The 25,366-nt window shown below is 37.3% G+C and overlaps 2 protein-coding genes across 2 annotated transcripts in view; one reads left to right on the top strand and one right to left on the bottom strand.

Moving 5' to 3' along the window:
- Positions 1-15,299, top strand: part of Gfm2 (GTP dependent ribosome recycling factor mitochondrial 2) — a 61,438-nt gene extending 46,139 nt beyond the window's left edge. Inside the window, exon 22 of the mRNA XM_026404102.2 lies at positions 15,126-15,299. The gene's annotated coding sequence lies outside the window, so the exon portion shown is untranslated. The remainder of the gene's footprint in view (positions 1-15,125) is intronic.
- Hexb (hexosaminidase subunit beta) lies at positions 1-24,836 on the bottom strand. Its single transcript, XM_026404104.2, is given in 15 exon segments — positions 1-123; positions 125-164; positions 497-601; positions 746-836; positions 1,705-1,879; positions 4,468-4,540; positions 5,733-5,819; positions 6,495-6,675; positions 8,982-9,111; positions 11,667-11,768; positions 15,336-15,446; positions 15,720-15,766; positions 17,551-17,616; positions 20,574-20,719; positions 24,525-24,836. Coding segments are annotated over 15 exon segments (1,632 nt in total). The 5' UTR covers positions 24,782-24,836; the 3' UTR covers positions 1-102.
- Between the last annotated feature and the right edge of the window lie 530 nt (positions 24,837-25,366).

Raw genomic sequence — 25,366 nt, forward strand, 5'->3', positions numbered from 1 at the left:
TTGAATCATAAAAATAATTTATTTCAAAAAATTTACATGATTTCAAAATCAAGTTGATTGTAGTACAGATTGTTGTGGTCTTTTTCTCTCATGTTTACATGGTTACAGCTTGTTCTCATGGTTAACAATATCCAGTAAACAGCGGTTCTGCTTCTATTCCACGTCTGTAGGCAGATAACATGAATAAAATATTTTTGTTAGAAGCTTTTTTTCCCAGTTATTAATGCTGTAATTTAGCAATTCTCAATTATTTAATCTACTTTTTAAGATGGCAGATAAGTTACACTAACTTTTATATACTTATAAAATATTTGTAAAGGTCCAAATATATCTTCTTATTATGTATTCTCACCTAAAAATGTTCCTTTACATTAAGTCACCACTTCTTAGTTGACATTGCTATTTATAGCAAAAACAAAACAACACAATCCCAGAAACTAGTTAACAACAAATAATGAACTTCAAGGTACCCTAGCTGGAAAAATATTTGTCTTACTTGACCATTCTGCAGCGGTGCCTTGTTAGTCTAGCATAAGCATCACCAAGGTCCCTGATATCTCCACGACTCCAGAGTCTTTCACCAACAGCACTTGCCCGAGGCCTGAAATTTAAACCATATGTCTCCCAAAGCAGTTTGAATTCATGTTTTCTTACGTTACAGATTGGAGCAAATTCTTAATTGTTTCCTACTTGCACAGGGAAGGAAAACTAAAGCATCTTAAATCTTTTCACTTAAATTCCTTACCATAATCTTGGAGTAAGGTTAGTTGCATCCACATATTCTCCCCAAAGACATGCTTCTCCACCAAGGATAAGTTTTTTCTGTTTTTCAGTACCTGCATTAAAATCATTGAATTGATGTAAGTTGAGCAGTTGCAATTCAAAGTAAGTACAGAGACAATACTCCTTTCCTGTAGGCAGCAGGACCTTTATAACTTCACAGTGCTTATTAGCATACATAGACTAATGTGGTGGGCTAGTATTATAGATACTTTTTCATTATGGTTTTATACAAATATTTGGATAGCAGAATCTATCTTTCCCCCATTTTCTATTAATAGTTTCCCAGGAAATACAAGTTGGACTATTTTTTTTTTTTTAAATGGGCTATGATCTACCTTTAATTTTTAACTCATGGTATTATAGGGAGAAAAAAACACTGCATACCTAATAATGTTTTTATAGTAATTTTGATCCTTTGATTCTCATTAAATGCAGAGAGTCATATCATTTGTCAGATCTTTAAAATTTAATAGCAAAACCCTTTTTCAAAGGAAACTTTATACTAAAGACTAATGTACAAAGGAGAACTGTTCATGAGGGGGGTCTGAGAGCGTGAAGCTACTGCTCAGACATCCCTTTCCACTCCCTTCCCCTCCCAAGATACCTGTTTCCAGGACCCTAGGACTACACAGCCTGAATTTCATGGAATAAATGTCTTAAAAGGTAACAGTCAAACATCTTCAAATATAGGAAGCAAATGACAAGACTGATCAGTAAAAATGGACGTAAAATTTAAGGGTATACTTTTAAGTTTTTATTTAAATAAGTACATGGTTTCTTTTATAAAGTTTAAAATGATACTGAATCTTTTTTAAATGAATAAACAAAATCAAGTTTAAAAGGAAGAAAATTAAGTTTTTGTGGGTGGGAGGTTAAGGAAGAAAACTAACAAACCAAGGTAATGATGCTTGTTTCACTTACCTGAGAAATTAAGAGGTTCCACTGTATAGTATTTTCTCCAATCTTGCCCATAACTAATCCAATCCAAGTACCAAGGAGCAGAAAGGATTACAGGGAAGCCAGCTGCTGTGATGAGCCTTAATTCCTCAAAATAATTTACATCTTTCCACACTTGAATTACTGTACCTGGAATAAGCTATTAAAGTCATGATTGCAATATACATTATTAAGTCTAGTAAATACAATTGATGACAGTTTTAACACATTATGGCTAGGAACATAACTTTATAAGGTTCTCGAAAAACATTTTCTTTCCCCTTTTCCCTAAGATTAGTGCAGTGTACAGCTATTTACTCTTGTGCATTTCCATCACTATTCACATTTCATCAACTGCAAGATTGGATACTTAGTTTTTTAAAAAATATTTTTAGTTATAGATGGACACAATACCTTTATTTTGTTATTTAGTTTTTTTATGTAGTGCTGGGGATCGAACCCAGTGCCTCACAAGTGCTAGGCAAGCGCTCTACCAATAAGCCACAACCCCAGCCCTTGGATGCTTAATTTTTGCCTATAGAGGACACCTGTGAGTGCAGTGAACTGAGATGTGCACTGTAGTCCATTTTTTACCACACTACTGTTTTAATTACTTGCAAATTCCTAGTTGCCCCAAGGAAAATAAAGAATTCTGACACTCAGAAAGTACTATTTTTTCAAAAGTTCACATCAACAATACTACCTCACAGATTGTTTCTTTTGCTGAAAAGAAACTTTTTAGTTTGATTCCATCCCATTTATTGATTCTTGTGCTATAGGAGTCTTATTAAGGAAGTTGGGGCCTAATCCCACATGATGAAGATTAGGGCCTACTTTTTCTTCTATTAGACACAGAATCTCTGGTTTAATTCCTAGGTCCTTGATCCATTTTGAGTTAAGTTTTGTGCATGGTGAGAGATAGGGGTTTAATTTCATTTTGATGCATATGGATTTCCAGTTTTCCCACCACCATTTATTGAAGAGGCTATCTTTTCTCCAGAGCATGTTTTTGGCACCTTTGTCATATTGATAATTGTAATTTTGTGGATTACTCTCTGTGTCCTCTATTCTGTACCATTGGTCTCCCTGCCTGTTTGGTGTCAATACCATGCTGGTTTTTGTTACTATTGCTCTGTAATATAGTTTAAGGTCTGGTATAGCAATACCACCTGCTTCACTCTTCCTGCTTAGAATTGCTTTAGCTATTCTGGGTCTCTTATTTTTCCAGATGAATTCCATGATTGCTTTTTCTATTTCTATGAGGAATGCCATTGGGATTTTGATTGGAACTGCATTAAATCTGTAGAGTGCTTTTGGTAGTATGGTCATTTTAATAATATTAATTCTGCCTAAGAGCAAGGTAGATCCTTCCATCTTCTAGGGTCTTCCTTGATTTCTTTCTTTAGGGTTCTGTGGTTTTCATTGTATAGATCTTTCACCTCTTTTGTAAAGTTGATTCCCAAGTATCTTTTTTTGTTTGTTTGTTTGAGGATATTGTGAATGGGGTAGTTTTCTTCATTTCCTTCTCAGAGGATTTGTCACTGATGCCTTTGATATATGGGTGTTGATTTTATATCGTGCTACTTTGCTGAATTTATTTACTAGTTCTAGAAGTTTTCTGGTGGATTTTTTTTGGGTCTTCTAGGTATAGAATCATATGGTCAGCAAATAGAGCTAATTTAAGTTCTTGTTTTCTTATATATATCCCTTTAATTTCTTTCATCTGTCTAATTGCTCTGGCCAGTTTTCAAGAACTATGTTGAATAGAAGTGGTAAAAGAAGGCATCCCTGTCTTGTTCCAGTTTTTAGAGTGAATGCCTTCAGTTTTTCTCCATTTAGAATGATGTTGGCCTGAGGCTTAGCGTAGATAGCCTTTACAATGTTGATAAAAGACCTGTTATCCCTAGTTTTTCTAGTGTTTTGAATATAAAGGAGTGTTGTATTTTGTCAAATACTTTTTCTGCATCTGTCGAGATGATCATATGATTCCTATTTTTAAGTCTATTGATGTGATGAATTACATTTATTGATTTCTGTATGTTGAATCAACCTTGCATCCCTGGGATGAATATGTATACTCAGAAAAATGAGAAATTATATCCCATCTATGTATGATATATCAAAGTATGTAAGTACATTCTACTGTCGTGTATAACTAATTAAAACAAATTAAATCATCTCTGGAAAAAAAAAAAAGAGCACTTCAGATTATAAGTGAAGCACAACCTTTACGGGGGTGGGGGGGTAGCTTGACTATTCTAGGCAGGCCCATAATGTTATAGATAGATAGGATGAATGAGTTCTGCTGCTCTGTTGCACAGCAGGATGACATTAGTTAACATTAGTTAACAATGTTCTATATTTGCATGTCTCAAAATAAAGACACGATTTTAAATGTACTGAGTATAAAAATGATAAAATTTAAGGTGGATATGATAATTACCCTAATTTGATCATTACACAATGTATTCTTGAGTCAAAATATCACATTGTACCTCATAAATGTGTACCATTACTATATAAAAACAATAAAGACAATATATCCCACACACACACACAAAACCCCAATACAACTTACTGTAAAGCTACCTTAATATCCATAAAGAGTCATTTGTTTTTATCTGTTCTGCCCTTCTGAATAAAAAGGAACTTAATTCAGAATACCTCACCTTTTGATTAATGAGACAGGGGAAGAGATGAGAAAGAGGAACACATATCATCAGGACCAGATAGTTTCACAATTCTTACCTGTGCTTTATTATCAAAAACTTCTTGCCAGACGATGGGTACTTTGTTTAGGGACGCAATAATATTCATAAGCCTAGCATTACAAAAAATTTACAAAGTTATTTCAGATTACAAGTTTAATAATATATTTGAAATGTGTACATTCTCTACCAAGGATTACTTGCAACATTGAAAGATATCTTTCAGTATAACACAGCTATACAAAATCAGCTAAAGTTGCACAACGACCCAAGGACTTCCTTCTTTCTAGCTATGGCACAAGAATCTAACGTAATAGAGGGAATTAATAGCCCTTTGCTATGTATGAGTTAAGTATGCCCCTAAAATACAAAGAAGTGGCCTCAAATTGAATTGGTAGCCAACTTTCAGGAAAGTACAAACAGTACTTTCTGGTAATTTCATGGTATCTTAGAATAAAAGACACTATCATCTAGCCTGTCGTATCACCTAAATTATATTCCACTATTGGCTGACAGTCCACAAATACTGCATTTAGGCAGTACTGCAGGATAAATGGGAATGCATCTTGTAGAAGGCTGGATAGGAAAAGGCTGGAATGTGGCCGTGCCAAATAAATGATACAGAGCAAATTACTGCCTGCAACCTGTTCTTGTATGACTCATGAGCAAAGCATGAGTTTTACATTTATAAAGTATTGTTTTAAAAGAGGATGTGCAACTAAATGTGGCCCATAAAGCCACATTAACTCTGGCCAATTCAATTAGTAGTTCAGAGCAACACTGTCCGGTAGAAATTTTGCTGTGATGGAAATATTCTATATTTGTATTTTTTACTGTGGTGGCCACTAACCTGATCTAGCCGTGGAACATTTGAAATGGGGCTAATATAACTAAAGAACTGAATTTTTTAACTTGAATTTTAGAAACAAACAGCTGCATGTAGCTACAGCTACCATATTGTATAGTATGGGTAAAAAGTAAAAGAGGTGTTCTAGGAATTAATAAGAGGGAAATGAATTCCAGGACCTGCATGGTGGTGAAGATTTTGCAGGTAGCCAAGGGCTTTGAGCTGAGCTCTTAACAGGTGATTTCATTCCTGTATTTCAACAGTTATTGCAAAATAATTAAGTCACCATGTTAGTGATTTAAAAAAAAAGCAGTGTACATTACTTCTTTCTTCAGTGGTTGTTCGCAACATCTAGACTTTGGCAAAGTGTGGAGACAAAATGAAAAAATAACACATAGTACTAAATAACTTAAATTTTTACAAAAGCATTGATAGCAATAGGCATTCAAATAACTTACTTTAGCATATAGAAAGATTGTAGTTTTGTATAATCTTCACCAAAGCCTTTTTTCTTCATGAAATTTTGGATTTTGGGATTTGATGCCCTTAAACAAAAATGGTGATTAAAATTTCACTAAAATTTTAATATATCCAATTTATTTATTTATTCATTTATTAATCTTAAGTGCTGGGGATTGGCTCCTCAGCCTTTGGAATCCTCCTGCCTCACCCTCCCACAGAGCTGGGATTACATAGCTACAGATCTATTATTTAAGTGCATATATCCCTAACATCAATGTGCAGGCTTAAAGTTGGTAGGGGAGAAAAGAAGCCTAAAATATTAATTATGAGTTATTTTAATTTTCCATTGCAATTCTTTTTCTAGAAGCTGACTTCCCATAAAACAAAAAACAAAAAACTACCCCAAGTGTTTTCCCTACTCACTGATTTCCTCTAGCTAGAGCTATTTGCAAAATCTAAGAATATTTGAAAAATTCTTCATTTAATCATTGCCCTCTTAAACTAAAGGTATTCTTATTCACTAGTCTCTTACTATTTAATCTCCATGATCTTTAGCAACTTGATTTCCTTCCTAAGCTTTTACTTTATAGTACTACCCAAATTTTCTTCAAAAATCCAAGTCAGGAGTTGTGTTGCCCAGTAAATACTTCAGAAAGCAGAGATACTGTATCCCAAATATTCCCTTTTCATGTGGCGCCCTATACACCTACTTCAAATTCAACACTTAAAAAAAAAATAAGGATTTAGAATAGCCATACCAACATTCAAAATTCACTTCATCTCCTCCCAAATGAATGAACTGATCTGGAAACACTTTACTGACTTCTGTGAAAATTGAAGTCAAGAATGCATAAGTTGTATTTAGAGTGGGGTTAATAGGCCCAACACCTTGTATACGTTGCTCTGGGCTGTAACATGCAGTCAGGAGGTTTTTCTGACCTAGAAGAGAAAACAGATTCAGTTTTAGAAAAGAATATTCAATCTCAAAGACCTGGTTTTATGCATCATCGTGATATAGATGCTTCTTCATTTATGATGGTGTTACATCCTGATAAACCCCATTGTAAGTCGAAAATACTGTTAAGTAAAAATTGCATTTAACCCAGCTAACCTACCAAATATCACAACTCAGCTTCACAGTACACTATGAGCATGGGTTGTTTATTCTTGTGGTTGCTGAACTGGCCAGGAATTGGGCTCCTTAAGTGCCCTTTCTATTGAAGCAAATCAGTGATCTAGGAAAACTTCAAAATTCAGAGTATGGTTTCTAATGAAAGCACATCACTTGACACCATGGTAAAGCAAAATGTGTTAAGCAGAACTTTAAGTCAGGATCATCTGAACTTTATTTTGTTAAAGCTATAAGAATTTTTCAAAAGAATTTTTTTTTTTCTTTTTAAACTGGGGATTGAACTCAGGGACACTTGATCACTAGGCCACATTTCTAGCCTTATTTTGTATTTTATTTAGAGACAGGATCTCACTGAGATGCTTAGCACCTCACTTTTGCTGAGGCTGGCTTTGAATTTGCAAGCCTCCTGTCTCAGCCTCTTGAGCTGCTGGGGTTACAGGCGTGCGCCACAGCACCTGGCTAGAGATTTTATACAGAAGAGATAAGCATGTTTACCAAAAGTTACTATGGAAATTTCTATCAAGTAAAACAAGGGAGAATTATTTCTTGAACGCTCTTTGTCTCTGTTTCCTTTTCCACCTGGTGTCTGAGATTTTATTCACTGCAGATATCAATGATTCCCAAATCTTCAGCTTCTTACAACCCTTTTTCTCAGGCTCCAACCCATATTTCAGATTTCCTGCTTGATACTACTTGAAAGCCTAGCTGCACTTCAAATATGATCTAACAATAGCCAAATTTTCCATTCCTGTAAGCTTATAATAGAACCTCTTTGAAATTAAAAGCCTCAATTGTTTTTTCCCCTGCTTCTTGACAAATGATTTTTTTTTCCTTTAAATTTCATCATATTGAGAATAGAGACTGAGAAATTTCTCCTGTCCTGACAAACAGAAGTTGTGGCATATCCTCTGGCTAGCAGTTTACCTAGCTAACTCTACTTGCTAGCTTATGTTTCTGTAAATTGTAACCTCTTCTATAGGACCAGGGAAAACAAATTAGCTGCTTTTCTCCAGTTTTGGAAAAATTCATTTTTCCTTTTTACAATTTTTGTTTATTTCTTATGCAGGAAGACTACTGACTCCAACCAGCAGGGATATAGTTTCTCTAGTTTGGATGACAAGCTCCCTCTCTAGCTTCTGATTGTCACTTCTAGTAAGGAGATAACCAACCTGTATAGTTCATTTTCCTGGAGCCAATCAGTTGCAAAGTTCTGTTAGTTATATTTGTGGAATATTTTTCCATTACATTTCATTTCCATTATCACCCTCCTGGTCTAGAACCTCAGTCTCTTCCCAAGCTATCACTTTTTACAAAGTTTTTCCCCAAATATGGCTCCCATCATGTTACTTCTCTGCTCAGAAACTTTACACTTGTGTCCTGATAAAGCTCACATTCCTCAACCAGGGCCTTCTATACTTTCCCAAATATATTTCTCACTATTCCTTATGTTTGCCATAACAACAACAGTATTTATTGGGCAGTGGTAAATGCCAGGTACTGTAAGTTTTATATTCCACAAAAAAGTTTTATATTTGTTATTTAAACCTCCAAATAATTACATAGTACTTATTTTTAATAGCCCCATTTTACAGAAGGGGAAACAGAAGATGAAATTTTATGTAAGTTGCCCAAGGTTTAGCTTCTAAATGCAGAAGCAGAATCCAAACTCAAAACAGTGTAGCAACAGAGCCCAAGTTCTTAATCACTGCCCTCCGTCGCCCTCTGCTGTTTGCCACACTCTACTCCCATGAAATTCTTGTTGACATCTCACTCTTTGCATGCCTCTCCTCATGCTATTCCACCAGAAAAATGAATGTATTCTTTGATTTCTCAAAAGCATTTTAAGTGTTTCTTCATCCATGAAACTGGTTTTTCTATTTGCTGTAGTCATATTTTATGTTTTCTTTTTCCTTCAGTTTTTTACTTTAGGCAGTTTCTAGACAAAGTGATTTGTTCATAGTAGATATGTAATAATTACTGAATCACATCTGTCAATAGCACTACCACTGTGCAAACCACAATTAAGAAAAAAATGAACAAACAGCAATCTGTAAATGAGATGTGAGACCTGAAATGTTCGCTTTTCACAACTTACAAAACACAAATGGCTTACCTTTTCCCCAAGACTCTGTATGGCCGGGGCTATCAAATTCTGGTATGATTCGAATCCCTCGTAATCGGGCATATTCAATCACCATATGAACATCATTTGGTGTATAAACATGAGACGGAGAATAGCTTCCCTATAATATTCAAGTTAAAATGTTCAAAGTGGATTTGGACTTGGGAATTATTAACAATTCTGTTTGCATTTTGATATTAAGTAGTCCATGAAATGCTGGATGATTCATTTAAAAATAATAAAGTGTTAGTTTCAGGAGTAGGAGATCTATAGAAAACAGCAAATTTTTGCTAAATCACACATATTCAAAGGACAACCATCATTTGGGGGCTTTTGTTAAATCATTTTACCAATATGTTCTTGGAACACTTTGGATTAATCCCATATTTACTGATTGCTCTGTCTCCACCAGTATTCTAACTTCATGGAACCATACAACAAAACAGAAACAAAAAGTTTGTCTCCTAGTTGAAACCTCTGAAAACACTATCCTTATCAATTTTAGAATTGAAATTTACCCATTATAACAAAGCCTAGCTTTTGTCTGTCAAAGCTACTTTAATCCATCTTATCCCATTATCACAGGTGCAGAACACCTATAAAAATATAGTAATTGACATAATTATATAACATACTATAATTATACAAAATTAATATCGAAACTATGATTTCCAGCCTATTTTCGTGCATCTATGTCAATTTCATTGAAATATTCACAGAATTGGAAACTTGAGACTTAATGGGCTAATTACTTAATGGGCTATGTACTTAGAAAAAAATTCCGCCCTAGAGTCTGAGTGACCCAATTGTTTTTAAAGAATACCTCAGTCCCATTTGTATCACTTGAAAAATTAGAACTCCATGTTGGTTATAACCAAAGATAAGGTCCGTTAAAAGGCATTGCTTAGCACCTTTCTCAAAGCATAGGCCATAAATACTCAACTTGTGAAAAATGGTCTTGAACCTCCACCCCCTATACCAAATTTGTATCTAATCTAGAGTACATCTGATTGTCAGTTTACAGTTAAGTACAGGGGAGAAGTGGGGAAGCAGTCAGCAAAGCCCAGACTGTGGGAAGCTATGGGGCAAACATTTCAAGTTTCTTCAGCCACAATTCATAATAGAAAAAAAAAAAAAAAAAGAGAGAGAGATAATTAGCAGGTGTATTAATTGGCTACAGTGTCCGGACCTCACCTATATTTCAATGCAAATAAATAAAACTTTTTTTTTTTAATTATAAAAAAGGAGCTAGGGTTGGTAGCACACACCTGTGATCTCAGCAACACAGGAATCTAAGGCAGGAGGATCATTAAGTTTCAGGCCAGCCTCAGCAATTTAGTGAGCTCCTGGGTTCAGTCGCCAGTACCTGTCCCCTGCTCCCCTTCCCCAAAGAGGAAAAGATACTTGGGTAAATGTGAACACTGAGTATCTAGCTTATTAATTTTTTAGCTGCAGTAGCATATTGTTATTTTTTTTTTCATAGTACTAGGGACTGAACCAGAGCAATGAGGGGTGCTCTACCACTGAGCTACTCTTGCAGCCCTTTTTATTTTACTTTTTATAACCTTTATTTTATTTTTATGCGGTGCTGAGGATTGAACCCAATGCCTCATCCATGCTAGGCAAGTGCTCTACCGCGGAGCCATGACCCCAACCCCAGCCCCAGCCCTTTTGAGACAGGGTCTTGTTAAGTGCTGAGGCTGGCCTCAAACTTGCAATCCGCCTGCCGCAGTCTCCCAAATTGCTGGGAGTATAGACATGCATCACTGTGCCTGGCTATGATTATGTTTCTTTAAAATACCAGGTCTTTCTTCAAGTGAGAGATGATGTCCAGAAGTGGTGAGACAGTCTGCAGAATACAAGTGACAGATTGCCATGTACATGATTGAAGCCGGGTGATGAAAACAAGGGAATTCAATTACTCTATTTCCGTATATGCTTGAAATGGTCTGTCATAAAGGGTAAACCAAAACAAAAATACAAGTGCTGCTAGCGTTTCAGCCTAGACTACATCATAACATTGGAGAAAGTTTTGGCATTGTGGCCAGAGGACAGAATTTAGAGTACTGGCCCTGTTCCTTCCTAACTGCACTAAACTCGTCTTCCTTGGCCTTTGTGTCTGCCTTACTGCAAGGCAGAGAACGTCTCTGTGTTGGCTGCTTACTTTGTATTATAGGGGGATTAAACTAGATGACACCAAATATCTCCCCAACCCCACTTCCTATAATAGTCCAGTTGAATACTTCCAACAGAAACTACCAGTTTTCTATGAAAAGGCATTCATCTCTAAAATTCTCTACTTCATATGGGTTTTCAGAGAGAAAAAGAAATAACCCATTGACACAGTTCCAAACAATTCTGTTTAAAACAAATACATTGTTGGACTACTTGACAAACCTTAACTATTGATATTCGTGAATTATTCATGTTTCCTACATAAAGTTTTTAGAATTTTATTTGTATTGCCCATAGAGATTACTCACATTTACAATAACATAACATTTTCAATAATAATAACAGGAACATAAAATCCCCAGTCCCAAAAACATTTTAAACCATAAATATCTTTTACACTTAAATGATAATTAATAAGAAAAAACACCTATGTTATAAACTTCTAAAGAAGCTATACCAGAGATTTTTATAAGACATGATACAGTAATATGAATGACTTACTTTATTGCTTAATTGAGGAAAAGTGGTGCTCTGATAAGGGAAAGACTGGTCATCCACTATGTGCCAGTGAAGAACATTAAACTTATTAAAAGCCATGGCATCCTGCAAGCAAAACATGTTACAAATTATATACCACAGATTCAATATACAATATAATGCACAAGATAATTACATATCTACATCTAGGTTTGCTTCCAATAAGTCAGCCTCCTTTGAAGATTTCTTTTTCAGTAAAGAAAGAACATGGAAGAAACATAAAATCTTTATCGTACATGGCTTACACAACATTTCAATATTCAAAAAGCCTACACAGACTATTTATTCTTGACAGCTGTAACACTGCTCTATGGGAAGAGAAAAGGCCTATGAAATTCCTAGTACTTAGGGATCTGATGGGAACAGAAAATAGTTCTTGGCTGCTATTGTGTTTGGGAATTGAGCAGAGGGAAATGGGACATTCATATAAGTATGAAGGCCGATAATCCTATAATTAAATATATTGAAAATATATGATTTTAGATACAGATACAAGGTGGTCATTGGAATTAATTGTGTCAGTACAAACTTGTGGATTTTAATATAGATCAGGGATTAGCAAACTTTACATAAGGGTCAGATGGTAAATATTTCAGCTTTCAAGCCATGTAGTTTCTCTTGCCACTACTCCACTCTGTAGCTGTAGAGTTAAGACAGAATGTAATCAAACATGTGTAGTTGTATTTCTGTAGAACTTTATTTGCAAAGATAGAGGGTTGTGATACTATGATATATATATTTTTTGGTTTGGTTCATGGTTTCTGGCTCATAAATCCCTCTCCAAGCAGGCTATAAGAAGTCAAAATTTCTCTTCCCCATGGTGAGTCATGGAAACTCTACTCTTCCTTGGCCTTTGTGTCTTAGAGCCGGCCATAAAGAAATTTTGTGACATACTCTTGTTGATAGTAGGTTTTAAGACCTTCCTCATTCCAAAGGGGTCCTACTCCATATCCTGGAGGGAGGAATGCTGCACAGACAGACCAAGAAAAATGCTAATGCAGACAGGCCTTAGTGGGTTACCCACCCAATCTGTTAGCATTAGGACATACCCTTTCTGTCTACTACATTTCAACAAAGTTGTCCATACCTTCTTCATCCCTGTGCAATGATGTCTCCAAAAAACCCAAAAGGACAGGGTTTGGAGAGCTTCCAGCCTGCTGAACACAAGGAGGTTCCTAGAGGTGGCACAGCAAGAGTGGATCTCTTTCCCTATGTCCTTTGCTGTATCCTTTATAGTAAAGTACATGTGTTTCCCTGATTTCTTTGAGTCATTAATTGAACCCAAGGAGGAGAAGGGATATCTGGTCAGTCAGAAGCACAGGTAAAACAACCTGGAGCTTAGGACCAGAGTCTGAAGAGGAGTCCAGAGAGTAAGCCCTCAACCTGTGCCATCTGACACCATCTCCAGGAGGATAGTGTCTGAATTGGATGTGATCAGAGGACACCAGCTATTATCTGTTGCAGAACTGATTGTTTGCCATCCAGTGGGAAGAAATCCCCACATCTCTTAAGGTCACAGAAGTTTTCTGTGTTGATTGTTGTGTGGCAGAAAACAAACAAACAAAAAAAAACCACCACCACATTTTGTTCTTCTTGACAAACAGTGGAGAGTTGGATTCACCTCATGGCTTGTGGTTTACCAACTTCTGATACAGACAAAGAAGTAGGCACAACACTTAAATCTCGGGTGTCTTGGTAAACAGTACAAGTTTTTGGTACTTTTAAAAATTTTAAATTACTTTAAAAAAAGAAAAGCAAAAGACAAAATTTCTACAGCTTTAGAAACTAAAGCCATCTGTACTGGTGCAAGAAGATAAACTAGTAAAGACAAAGTTAAAAAACTGACTTGTTACATTTATGGGAATTATTGAAAGCAGTGGAGAAATTATAGATTGCTCAAAAATGATGTTGGGATTACTGGGTAACCATTTGGAAAATCTAAAATTAAAATATCTATCATTATAATACACTAAAGTAAGTTCTAAGTGAATCAAGAATTTAATAGGAACTAAAACACTAAAAGAAAATTTCAAGTTATTTTTATATGTATACCCCTGTCATGGAGAAGGCCTTTCTTGTATACCTCCAAAGGCCAAAACAACTAAAGACTGAACAATATTACTTCATAAACGAATTAAAAACCTCTGTAAGCAGAAGATATAATAAACACAGTTTAAAAAACAAAGTTAGAAAAATTTTACAATAGTATATGAAAAGTATATAAAAGTATCAATGACACATCTACACATATAACATTGAAAAGGAAGGCATTAGCATTCTAGGAGACAGAATGAACAAGGAAGTCCAAATTAAAACCAGGAGATAAAACTTTATCCGCCAGCAGAGTATGGCACAGATGTGCCTGCTATTAACCAAGCATATGGTATAGAGAGAATAAGGTCTTTTAAATAGGGAGAATAAGCATACCACATACTTGGCCAATAAGAAGATGAACCAAAAGACAAAATATGCATCTTTAAGCCTAGAAGTTCACTTCTAAGACTTAATCCTCAAAAATAATAATAATAATAATCTTGACAAGCATACAAATAAATACATATGTCATATATGTAAGAATGTTTATTCTGCAGTTCTGTTTATGATTATAAATAAATTCAACCTTGATGTCTCAGCATCAGAGAGCTTAAATATACAAAACGGAATATTCAATTCTTGAAAAGGCTGCTAAAGTACAATCTCATTTCAGTTTCTTAAAAAGTCACATCATAGGGCTGGGGACATAGCTCAGTGATAGAACACTTGCTTAAAATGTGCAAGACCCTGGGTTTGATCCTCAGCACCAGAAAAGTCACATTGAATTAACAGTTTTAAAGTCTAGAATAAGAGACATAAAAGTTAATGTTGATATCTTTGATAAATGAAATTATGGGATGACTACTTGTTCTGCCTATTTTATACTTATGTATAGTTGGAAATTTTTATACTAAGAATTTATTTCTTTCATAAAAATGACAATGTCTCTGGGAAAAGAATGCCAGGTATTAATATAAATGCAGAAATAATTTTTAGTAGCATGATATATTCATAAATCAAGTGAAGTTGCACAAAACATGAGAGGAAAATCCCTACCCCCACAAACTGGCAGGTAACGGTGGTGATGACCAATAAAAAGTCTGTGTGAGAAAACTGTTTTGAGCCTTCTTCCTAACTCCTATTATGAGGTTCCATGTTCCTTTGGAATACTTCCCTAGGTATAAAGAAGCACCAAGTTCCCTTTCTATGCCACTTTTTAAAAAGTAGAGGTCACAATATCAAAGAACAGTAATTAGAAGTATGATAGCCTGTATTTCAAACCAAAAATTTAGCACGATTTGACAAAGGAGGTACACATAGAGGGCCAGTGACAGCAGTCAAACTATTTTTTTTCTTAACATGTTGTCTGTGATCCTCCAATGAAAACAGGAGGGTGATCCCTGAAGAGAGCCTTCACTTCACAGCTGAGGAAATACACTACCTAAGGAGGGAGAAGAAAGCCCAGTGGTGGGACTTCTTAGAAGAAAACAAATCCTGCTCTCCAACCTGCATGGCAACGTAATTAACCAGCATAAAATCAAAACACCAAGGGGACATATCTCCCAATGGACAGTGGAGAAGAATAAAGTGATTACCTACCAGAGTTTTAAGAATAGTCTTAACGGACAAGTAGTGTCTGGATGTATCAATTAAAATACCTCGATAAGGAAATCTTGGAGAATCAACAATGCTGGATTCATTGATGGTGAACTATGAGACAAAATAAAAAATGAAATTTTGATTTAGCTTTAAGTTTTGGGTTCAATGAAGATTATATTCATCTATACAAGTACTGGGTACAAGATTCATTTACAACAACAGAAAATGAAATTTACATTCACTAAGAACTATTTTGGGAAAAGAAATTTCAGGAAGTTACTGAAGCTAAAAGCTGAATAGGTTACATTTTTCTAATAGTAACAGTAATTTTTAGTACTATATGATATTACTAAGTAATTTTTAGTAATATATAATAATACTTACAGCCCCAAAAGAATCTTCATAAACTAGCTGGCTAAAGGTCTCTAAACCTGAGAAAAGTAAAATTTATTGCATTAACTTATAAAAACAATAAGTTGAGACCAATGTTATACCATCCAAACAGACTCGTAAGCAGGTAAGGCAAATAAAATTAAATATAGTTATATCTATACCCTCTAAAAGGTAGTGTTGCATCTAGGCTCTAACATATTCTCTAAAATCAAGGCTTCCTTGTGGTGTTTTATTTATGGCTGCAAAGCTTTCTTCCTGAACATCTTTTACTCAAGTGGATTGTTTCTAGTTCAGGCTAATTCTCTGGCTAGACTTGACTTCATCCAGATTCATTCTAGCTGACCACTACACAGCCAGGGAAAATTTTAAACTTAGTTCAGTCATTTTTGCTATTCCTTCTCAACTGATCCTCCTTAAGTACAAGTTTGGGAAGGATAACTACAAAATTTCCCCTTAAACGACATTCTACTCAATTTCAGTTTAGAGTATATTTCTTTGAAAGTCTGATAGTAAGGAGAAAATAAAGACTCTTTAGGATCTAGTTGTTACATATTCTCTAAAGCTCTTCACATTGTTAAGGATCATGACAAATAACAATAAGGATCTGTTCTCCTGAACAGACCCCAGATAAAGATCCAACTAATAAAAGCTTAAAACCACATACTATTATATATAAAAACTCCAAGTGATTATGATCACAGTAATATTTGTAGTAATATCTACAAATATTTTCATTTTTTATTTTGAAATATGATTATATCATATGGCTATGGCTATAAAAACACATTAACAATGTTATTTTAGATAACCTGAATAAAATCCAAAGCTTTTTTAAATTTTAATTACTGCAATTTTGGTTGGTTAGCTCATATGAAAAATTTCCTTTAAAAAAAACCTCTTATAATTGGGTGTGGAGACACATGCCTATAATCAAAGCTACTGTGAGGCTGAGACAGGAAGATCTCAAGTTTGGGGCCAGACTGGGAAACTGAGTGACTGTCTAAAAAGAGAGAGAGAAGAAAAAGGGCAGGAAATGTAGCTCAGTGGTGGTGCATCCTGGGTTCAATGCCCAGAGTTGCTTAAAAAAACAAACAAAAAACTTGGTATTTAGAAGACAGAACAGTATCTTTCTTATCTACCTAGAAGAGGAGGTAAAAGAAACTTTGAACAGTAGAAGTAAATGTTCCTAAGCCAAATTTTCAGGTTTGGATCATGAAATTCATTGGAAAAGCTTTCAAGGTTTCTCCTTGCCAACTGCCTGTACCTAACTCTAGAGCACATTTTTCTTTTTACATTGTTCCTATAAACTTGGTTATATTTATCCACAGGAATTTAAAACGGGGGAAGAGTTTGCTTGCTACTGAAGACAGCAAGAAATGATAATTGACACAAAATCCTTTAATCAGAACAGATTGGAGTCATTTATAGCCTTATACACATTACAGTCCCAGGAGCATCAATGAACAGCAGCTCCACCGGAGAATAATAACACTCACTTTTTAAAACTTTTTTTTTTTTTGTGTGTGTGTATATGTGTGTATAGACAGTACTAGGGATTAAATCCAGGGCCTTGTGCATGCCAGACAAGTATTCTACCATGAGCTACATCCCTGGCCCAACCCTCATACATTTTTTTAAAAGGCCAAATGAGGTTTCTTTGTGCTTTAAGTAGTGAATCTTTCACAGAATTCATTTTGGAACTATTCAATAAAGCATTCTGTAACAGGTCCAAGGCAGCAGTTTTGCTGTGCTTGATTTCACAAAGCATCAACTGAATATGTTCCTTTACTAGAAATTAACAATGAAACGGTGTAGAACTTACCTCTCAATACTCCCCAAACTCTGTTGGCCTTGAGGACAGCAACTGGTTCTTGCACAAGTAAAGAATCTGTGGTGGCAGGGGGTAACTTCTGTTAATCCCTCAATAGTACACAATATATTTGTTAAACATATCATTGGTATTTCTGCACCATTCTTTTCTCTGTGCACCAACTTGCTTCTCTAACTGCCTTCCATACATCTCCACTTAGGTGTCCTAAACTTAAGTTCTTAAGCTCTACCTGCCTAAAAGTGAGCTCTTCACTTCACTGTATTTGGCTTCTGCATTTCCATTTCCCTTGGTCCCAGCATCAGCATGCACTCTGTTGAGTTGCTCCAGTCAGGGACTTGGGAGACATCACTATGATACCTCATTTTTCCCTTCAGGAGAGTTATGCTCTCCAATTGTGCCTCCACGGTGTAGGGTCCTAGTTAAGCTAAGGTTTTGGGGTCAAAAATAAAAACATTTCTCAATGCCCACAATTCCTTGGTCACTCGAAATTTCTACTCCCCTTAAGGCCAGAAAGTTATCTCCACTCTTTTCCTTTTTCCCATTTGTCCTTAACCCAGCTTCCCTCAATAGTATCTGAAATCTGCCTTAAGACTCTTGTTAATTCCCTTTAGCTTAATTCAGCTTTGTCTCCTTCTATTATGGGGCTCTCTTTGGCTGCCTCTGGGCAAAGAGGGGCTCATCTCTCAATTTTTGAAATCCTACTCTGCTAAGGTTGACCTAATATTTGTTTCATCTTTCAGAGAGGTCTGGAGAGCCAGGAGGGTACACAGCTTAAAAGCTAAAGGGCATGACAAATGTAGACTTTGCCTTAGGGAAGACACTCAGGGCTGGAGGTTAATGATTTGATACTGCATCCTCTGGTCTGGATCATTACCCTCTATCACCCAGACTACTGTCACAAGACAATTGGCTGCAGGTAGGGAAAAGAACTGTATCAGTCAGGTGACTCTCAACTGAGAGTCTTCTGACAGCAACTTTTTCTATTAGAGTTAGCAAAACACAGGCGGTATTGGTACTGTATTGCTACTCTGAGTACTGCCATACCCTTTCCTCTCTAGATAGCAAATTCTTAATCAGCTACTATCCCCCACTGACATTGTAACTTCACAGTCTCCTAGAAGTAGTACTAAGAGTCAACTAGAAACATGAACATGTTGGAGTACTTGATGACAATCATTTTCCAAAAGCTGAAGTCTAAATGATATGAAAAAAGGATTCTAATTCAACTCACTGGAAAAATAACATTTATGGTAATTAGAAGGTTTGGTTTTCTAAACACATGGATATACAGCTATAGAATTTCAATTTTTATTCAAAAACCAAATTATTAACAATTATCATCTCCCTGATGAGTAGAAGCAATATCTTGACTCTTCAGTTACCTCCTTCTGTACTGTCTGCATATAAGTATTTTTGTTTTTGGAAGGTTCATATACAAATAATATCCAAAATATTCTCTAAAAATAAAATATTACAGGTAAGGCTGAAATCCCCTTTGAGATGTCTTGACTAGCTCTTTCTACCTTCCTCAGAGGAAACACTAGTTCTTTTCTTGGGCATGTACATACATGTAAACAAGAAAATGTATTGTTTTATGTGCAAGTTCCTGTGTGTGTTGACATATAAATAGTATCCTCAGGTATATATTATACAACTTCCTTGTTAACTCAGAAGTTTATCTTGGCAGCTCTGCCTGTACGTTCTTTATAATACTTTTTCTTTATTCTTAACTGTTGAACCTTAAGTGTGGAAAGACTTGATAGCCATTCCTCTATTGATAGATATTAGTCTATTCTTCAGACTGGAAAAATTCACAGTCATCTATCTGAAGAAGCTTCCCTTTCAGATTAAAGAGACTGCAGAGCTGACTGGAAGATAAGCTATGAGATTCCATTCCATTTCCACAGTCCATTTTCTAGAACTGACAAGCTGACATTTGTATTGTTGATGTTAATAAGACAGAAAAGGTTCCTTGGCAACACACTGGCCACTTCTGTCTCAATTCAGACTGCGAAAACTACTTCATATACCCTCTGAGCGCTGAGTACCCACTGAAATCACATGGCTAATGTTGGTAAATTATCCTGTTACTCTCTGGAGAATAGTTGTAGAACTAAAAAGAAATGAAGCTGTTTTTTCAAAGGGATGCATTAAGAAATCTCATCTCTACCAGGAAGATGAAGACCTGCACTTAACTGTCTGTGGAAAGAATTCTGAGAACAAAGAATATCACTCTTTTCTAAAATATTTGCTAATCTTTTTCAAATAAATTTTTTTTTTCTAAAATATTTCTATCTTTACATCCAATTCCCCACTGTGGTCTCTCTTGCACTAATCTTATATTACATATATTCTCACATTGCCCCTCATTGATTCCTTAGTGCAATTCCACACTATCTCTAGGTAGCACATCCCTTAGAAAAGGCATGTCTCATTGTTTATACCTTCCAAACAATTTAGGAAGAGTCCTAGGGAGTAATATTCTAGTAACAACAAAAAACCCATAGGGCAGATGTTGATTATATTGTCATATGAACAGCTCTAATCACCCCAGCCCCCAATTCTGTTTTATATATGTAAAATCAGATTATAAACAGAGATCATGCCTATAAGCACAGATTGTCTTCAAAGACCAAAATTATTATGAAATTATGTCCAAAAATAAGAGTTATCGGCAAGAAAACTCATCAATACAATGATAGAACATTATTGAGCCATTAAAAATGAGGTCACAAAAGAATATTTAGTGACATCCTAAATGTTTATAATATATTATTATACAAAAGAATACAATAGCAAATATCCTAAAAGCAGAATCCACATGTACAGAATTACTCCTGTTTTCAAGGCAATGTTTATGTGCTTATATTTACATCTAGGTACATTTAAGTTTTGCACTGCCAAACAAAATCCACACACACACACCTGAAAAAACTGGTTAATTCTGAGTGCTGCATTTATTGTATATATAGATTTTCTACTGTATTTATATTACTGTTATAATAGGTACTTACAGGACTCATCTGAAGTCACACTGGGGAAAGCATTACACTCTGACTCAAGGACAACTGAGACAAGAAGTTGATTTAATTGTGCTCCAGTTTTAAATTTAGTAGGTCGACGCTGCTGCTTGTAGGGACCAAAAATATAGTCATGGTATCTGTTGAAGGAAAAAATTTAAATAAAATATAAAAGCGTTTTAGCCAAATTTTAAGTGCCTGTGAGCTCGTGGACACTGTTGTCAATTCTCCAATTTATGCCACCCACTCAGTCCAGCTAGACATTTTTACCCCAAATTGCATATATTTGCCTGGGCCACTTTTAAAAAATCTTGATGTCTAGACCTTCAGAATCAGAATTTCTGAGAATGAAATTGTTACAATTCAGATATGAGGTGTCCCCTAAAAATTCCTTTGTTAAAACAGGAGGTGAACCGATTAGATTATGAGACCTATATCCAAACCAATCCATCCTTGTTTGAATGGACTAACTTGGTGGTAACCTAGGCAAGGTGGGGCATGGCTGGAGGCAGTGGGTCACTGGGGATGTGACCTTGAAGGGCTGCTTCCTGGCTGCCAAGAGGTAAGCACGGTTCCTCCACCAGGCCTTTCAGCTATGATGTTCTGCCTCATCTTGGGCCCAGAGCAATGGAGTCATCTGACCATGCACTGAACTTTTGAAACTGTGAACACCAAAAAACTTTTCTTCCTCTAAGTTGACTTGTCAGGTATTTTGGTCACAACAAGGGGAACCTTGACTAACTGACTAATTTTTTTCTCAGGGTCTCATTAGTTGGTTAGGGCCTTGCTAAGTTGCTGAGGCTAGTCTCGAACTTGTGATCCTCCTGCCTCAGCCTCCTGTGTTGCTGGGATTATAGGCATGAGCCACCATACCCTGCTAAAAACCATTTTTTTTTCCTCCTGTACCAGGGATTGAACTCAGGGACACTTAACCACTGAGCTACATCCTCAGTCCTTTTTTGTATTTTATTTAGGGACAGGGTCTCACTGAGTTGTTTAGGGCCTCATTATATTGCTGAAGCTGGCTTTAAACTGATCCTCCTGCCTCAGCCCCACAAGCTGCTGGGATTACAGGTGTGTGCCACTGCGCCTGGATAGAAACCAATTCTTAATAGTTATGGGGCACATATGTGTGTTCCTTTCCAGAAAAAAACACAAGAAAACTCTTGTGATGCCTGAGTCAGTTGCAGTTATGCTAGAGATGGCAGAGAAGAAATGGAAAGAATATGGCTCTGTGGTGACACGGTTGAGCCACTAGCCATAAATTCTTCGCTACCTGTGGACTTCCTAATGTGTAAGTAAAGTTTTCTTGTTGTTTAAACTAGATTGAGTCTGGGTTCCTGTTACCTTTCAACAAGAGTAATGTAGCTGAATAAGGTAGGTGATAGGTAACTCCAAAAAGTTCACACCCACCAGCCCACAGAATTCTCACCAGAGCCTTTAAAATGTGCCTTATGTTAGCACATATCCGAAAAAAGAGAATATTAAATAAAAATTTTAAGGTGCTGAAGAATAAAGATCAGATAGGCTTTAGAGCAATGGTTTAAATATTTTATAAATTTTGATAAGTCAGAGGTTGTATATGCTAAGCATATGTAAGAACATCTTGTAGCTAGGCTCAGTGGTGCATGCCTATAATCCCAGTGATCAGGAGGCTGGCAAGTTCAAGGCCAACCTCAGCAATTTAGTGAGGTCCTCAGCAACTCAGGGAGATCCTGTCTTAAGATTAAAAAAAAAAAAAAAAGTTTTTTAAAGGGCTTGGGGATGTAACTTAGTGGTAAAGCACCCCTGGGTTAAATACCTCGTATCCCACTCGCCCCCCCCCCCATCTTGTGCTTTTCCAGAAATGGAAGGATAGGGAGGTGAACCAGTGAGAAAATAGAATGGCTGAACTTTCTCACTGGAAAACCTTGACATACTTAAAAGAAATTAAAACCATAAAACATATAGTTAAAAATAAGATGATAAATTGTATATGTATTTTGCCACAATTAAAAATAAAAAAAAATTTTAAAAGAACTTAAAGAAGTTGAGAATAAAGTTAGTGGTAAAGCACTTGCCTAGCACATGCAAGGCCCTGGGTTCGATCCCCAACACCACAGAAAGTGAGGAGGGTTAAAGCTGCTGGCCATCTGAGAACTAAATTAGGTGCTAGTTAAGCTTTCAGGAACTCAAGGAGCAAAGATACTTATTCATTTTAAAAATAAGCATGTGGGAAATCCTATTGTAGGTGAGACGGCAGGCTTGCACCTAACAGCCAAACTCCCTGACTGTGAACAGCATCCTATTTCAAAGCAAAGTGTGTGATATAGCTCAAGCTCTTCAGAGACAGGAGCCATGCAATTCTGAAAACTCTGGAATCTGTGCTGTGTGTTCCTGACCACCTGGAGCTTTCTGAACACCCCAAATCTCCAAATCTTTCCAACCCCATTATGCTTTTACTCTTGAGACAAAACCTGCTGCTCCTGAGCTCCTAGAATGCTTGTCTGCATGTTTTCAAGTCTTAGCCATGCTTTATAACTTGCTTCCTGACAATGGCAGGTATAATTATTAGCTGCTTCCTATACAGGTCATGAATTAGTCAGGCAAACTTCAGGTAATAACATTTATACCTGTCTTACAATACCAAGCCTTGTTTTCAAACCATCTCACAGCCAATTCAAGTCCTGGTTATTTATCCACCATTAACTTACATCACTCAATGCTTTCTTGCCATACTCCTATCACCATGCAAAATGAAAATCCAATTTTACAACCTGAACCCCAAAGCATAGTAAGGGTGTATTTTAGAGATTTCCAATCCTGGTCATGATCTTCTTTTAGATGACCTTCTAGTAAATTTTCACACAATCCTGAATATCCCCAAGACAAGCAACCACATTGGTTTTATATCTTCACAGTGGCCACAGCATTCCAAACTCTTAGCAGATTCAATACCAAAGACTCATTAGAGCACGTCTTCTTCAACAGGGTGCCAACATCCATTTAGTTGTATAAAGCAAAAGGAAAATATGAACTTTCTTGTGGCAGAGAATGTGCGGTTTCTTCCATTAACATCTTGGGCCTTTCTGAGCTCCCTTAAGCTGGTTTTATGTCTTCCCACTAGCTGTTTGGTGTCCTGCTGGTGAAATTAACTATACTTTTATCTATTAGGCATAGAGACAGAATCTGGGAGTGGAAGAAGGCAGAATCCTTCAGGGCAGTTCCACCTACATAGGTCTCACGATGAAGGGTCAGCAGTTGGCACATTCAAACATATCCCCAAATGCAACCTGTATTTGCAAATTGTGTGGTTAGCAAGCTAGCTCTATGTGCTGCCCTCCCTGGATTGGAGAAAATGGGAGGTTAAATAAATCAAAGATTTGAGGGGATCTGTAAAAGAGGAAGCAGAACAAACACATGACTGGTGTTACGAAACAAAAAGTAAAGCAGATATTGCAGAAGCACTGGCCACAACAACTAGATTAGAACATCTAACATTGTATATGGAAACAGAGTTGAAGAGGAGTTTTCTGCAAGCAGCGGGAGAGACCCCCCCCCCCCTACATGAAGTCAACTTTGGGGAATCCCTGGTCCTTCAAACGGAGCTTGTCTGAGCCCTGCCAAATGCACTCATCTTGCCATAGAACTCCCTTCAACTAAGCTGTCACTTCCTGACAAAAAGCGGTGTCCTCATCCATCTCATCTGACCTTCCAGGGCGAACAGGGCGACTAATTCTGGACAACTTACACGTTCCATTTAGTATCCTGCACTCAAAACAGGGTACCTGAGCACCCCGGGGGTCTCTCAGGAGGCAGAAAGGGGAAGGAAAGCGATTTTCCGTCCCCGCCCTGCCATTTTGCACCACTGAGACCTAGGTCAGGTCAACTAGAGTGCTCTGGGACGGGGTCCGCGCCTCTCCCGCCTCGGGACGGATCCCTTCCCCGCCGGGCGGGAGCGCTCACCGCCGAAAGGCCTCTTGCAGCAGGGAGCAGGAGGGACCCGCCGTGGAATTGGGGCCGTGATCGATGGAGAATTCCTTGGGGGCTAGGTGCAGCTGGCGCTTGAAATCCTGCACCGACAGCGGCAGGGGCCACAGCGCGGGTCCGGGCTGGACCAAGGCGCGCGGGGTATGCGCCAGCAGCAGCAGCAGCAGCAGCCGCAGAAGCCCCGGAAGCCCCGGCCTTCCAGAACCGCGCGGCGATAGCTGGCGCTGCTCCATGGCCGCTGGGCTGCACTCCGCAGCCTCTGCTGAGCCGGAGTCCCGAGGTCTGACTTCCCGCCCAGGCCTTGTGGGAAGAAGGCGGCTGGGCGTGAGTCACGAGTCAGATGACCCGGGCGCGGTTCGCGGGACTCCGCCTCCACGCGGAGCCAAACCTTCCCAGTGCGCCCCTGGCTGCTCGCCAAGGCCACGTCGGAGACTGTATTCCCGGGATATTTCCCTGGTAGCTGCAGAACCTCAGATGCATAATGGCCAAAGTCGGAGATGGACCAGGTTCATCCCGGTGCCAGGGCTTTCAGACTTGGCCCTCCTTCTGGCCACGCTCTGGCTTCTGTAAAACGGGAGAACTCATACCTCTGGGTCACCTCTTTCTTTCCCCATCCCCAAATACCAGATAATAGAGATGGTGGTTTATTTGCTCCGAAGTCTAGACTTTTGTGCCTAGCAAACTAAAACCACAGATCTACAGCAGATATTCAAGAAACGTTGAAGAGCTGCTAGGAAAGACTTAAAAAAAACCATGATGCGTGCTCAAAGTCAAGTTCTTCCATAAGAGCAAGCCTCAGTGCCATGCTATTTCCTCCT

The sequence above is a fragment of the Urocitellus parryii genome, chromosome 1 (genome assembly GCF_045843805.1).
Source record: "Urocitellus parryii isolate mUroPar1 chromosome 1, mUroPar1.hap1, whole genome shotgun sequence".
NCBI lineage: Eukaryota > Metazoa > Chordata > Mammalia > Rodentia > Sciuridae > Urocitellus > Urocitellus parryii.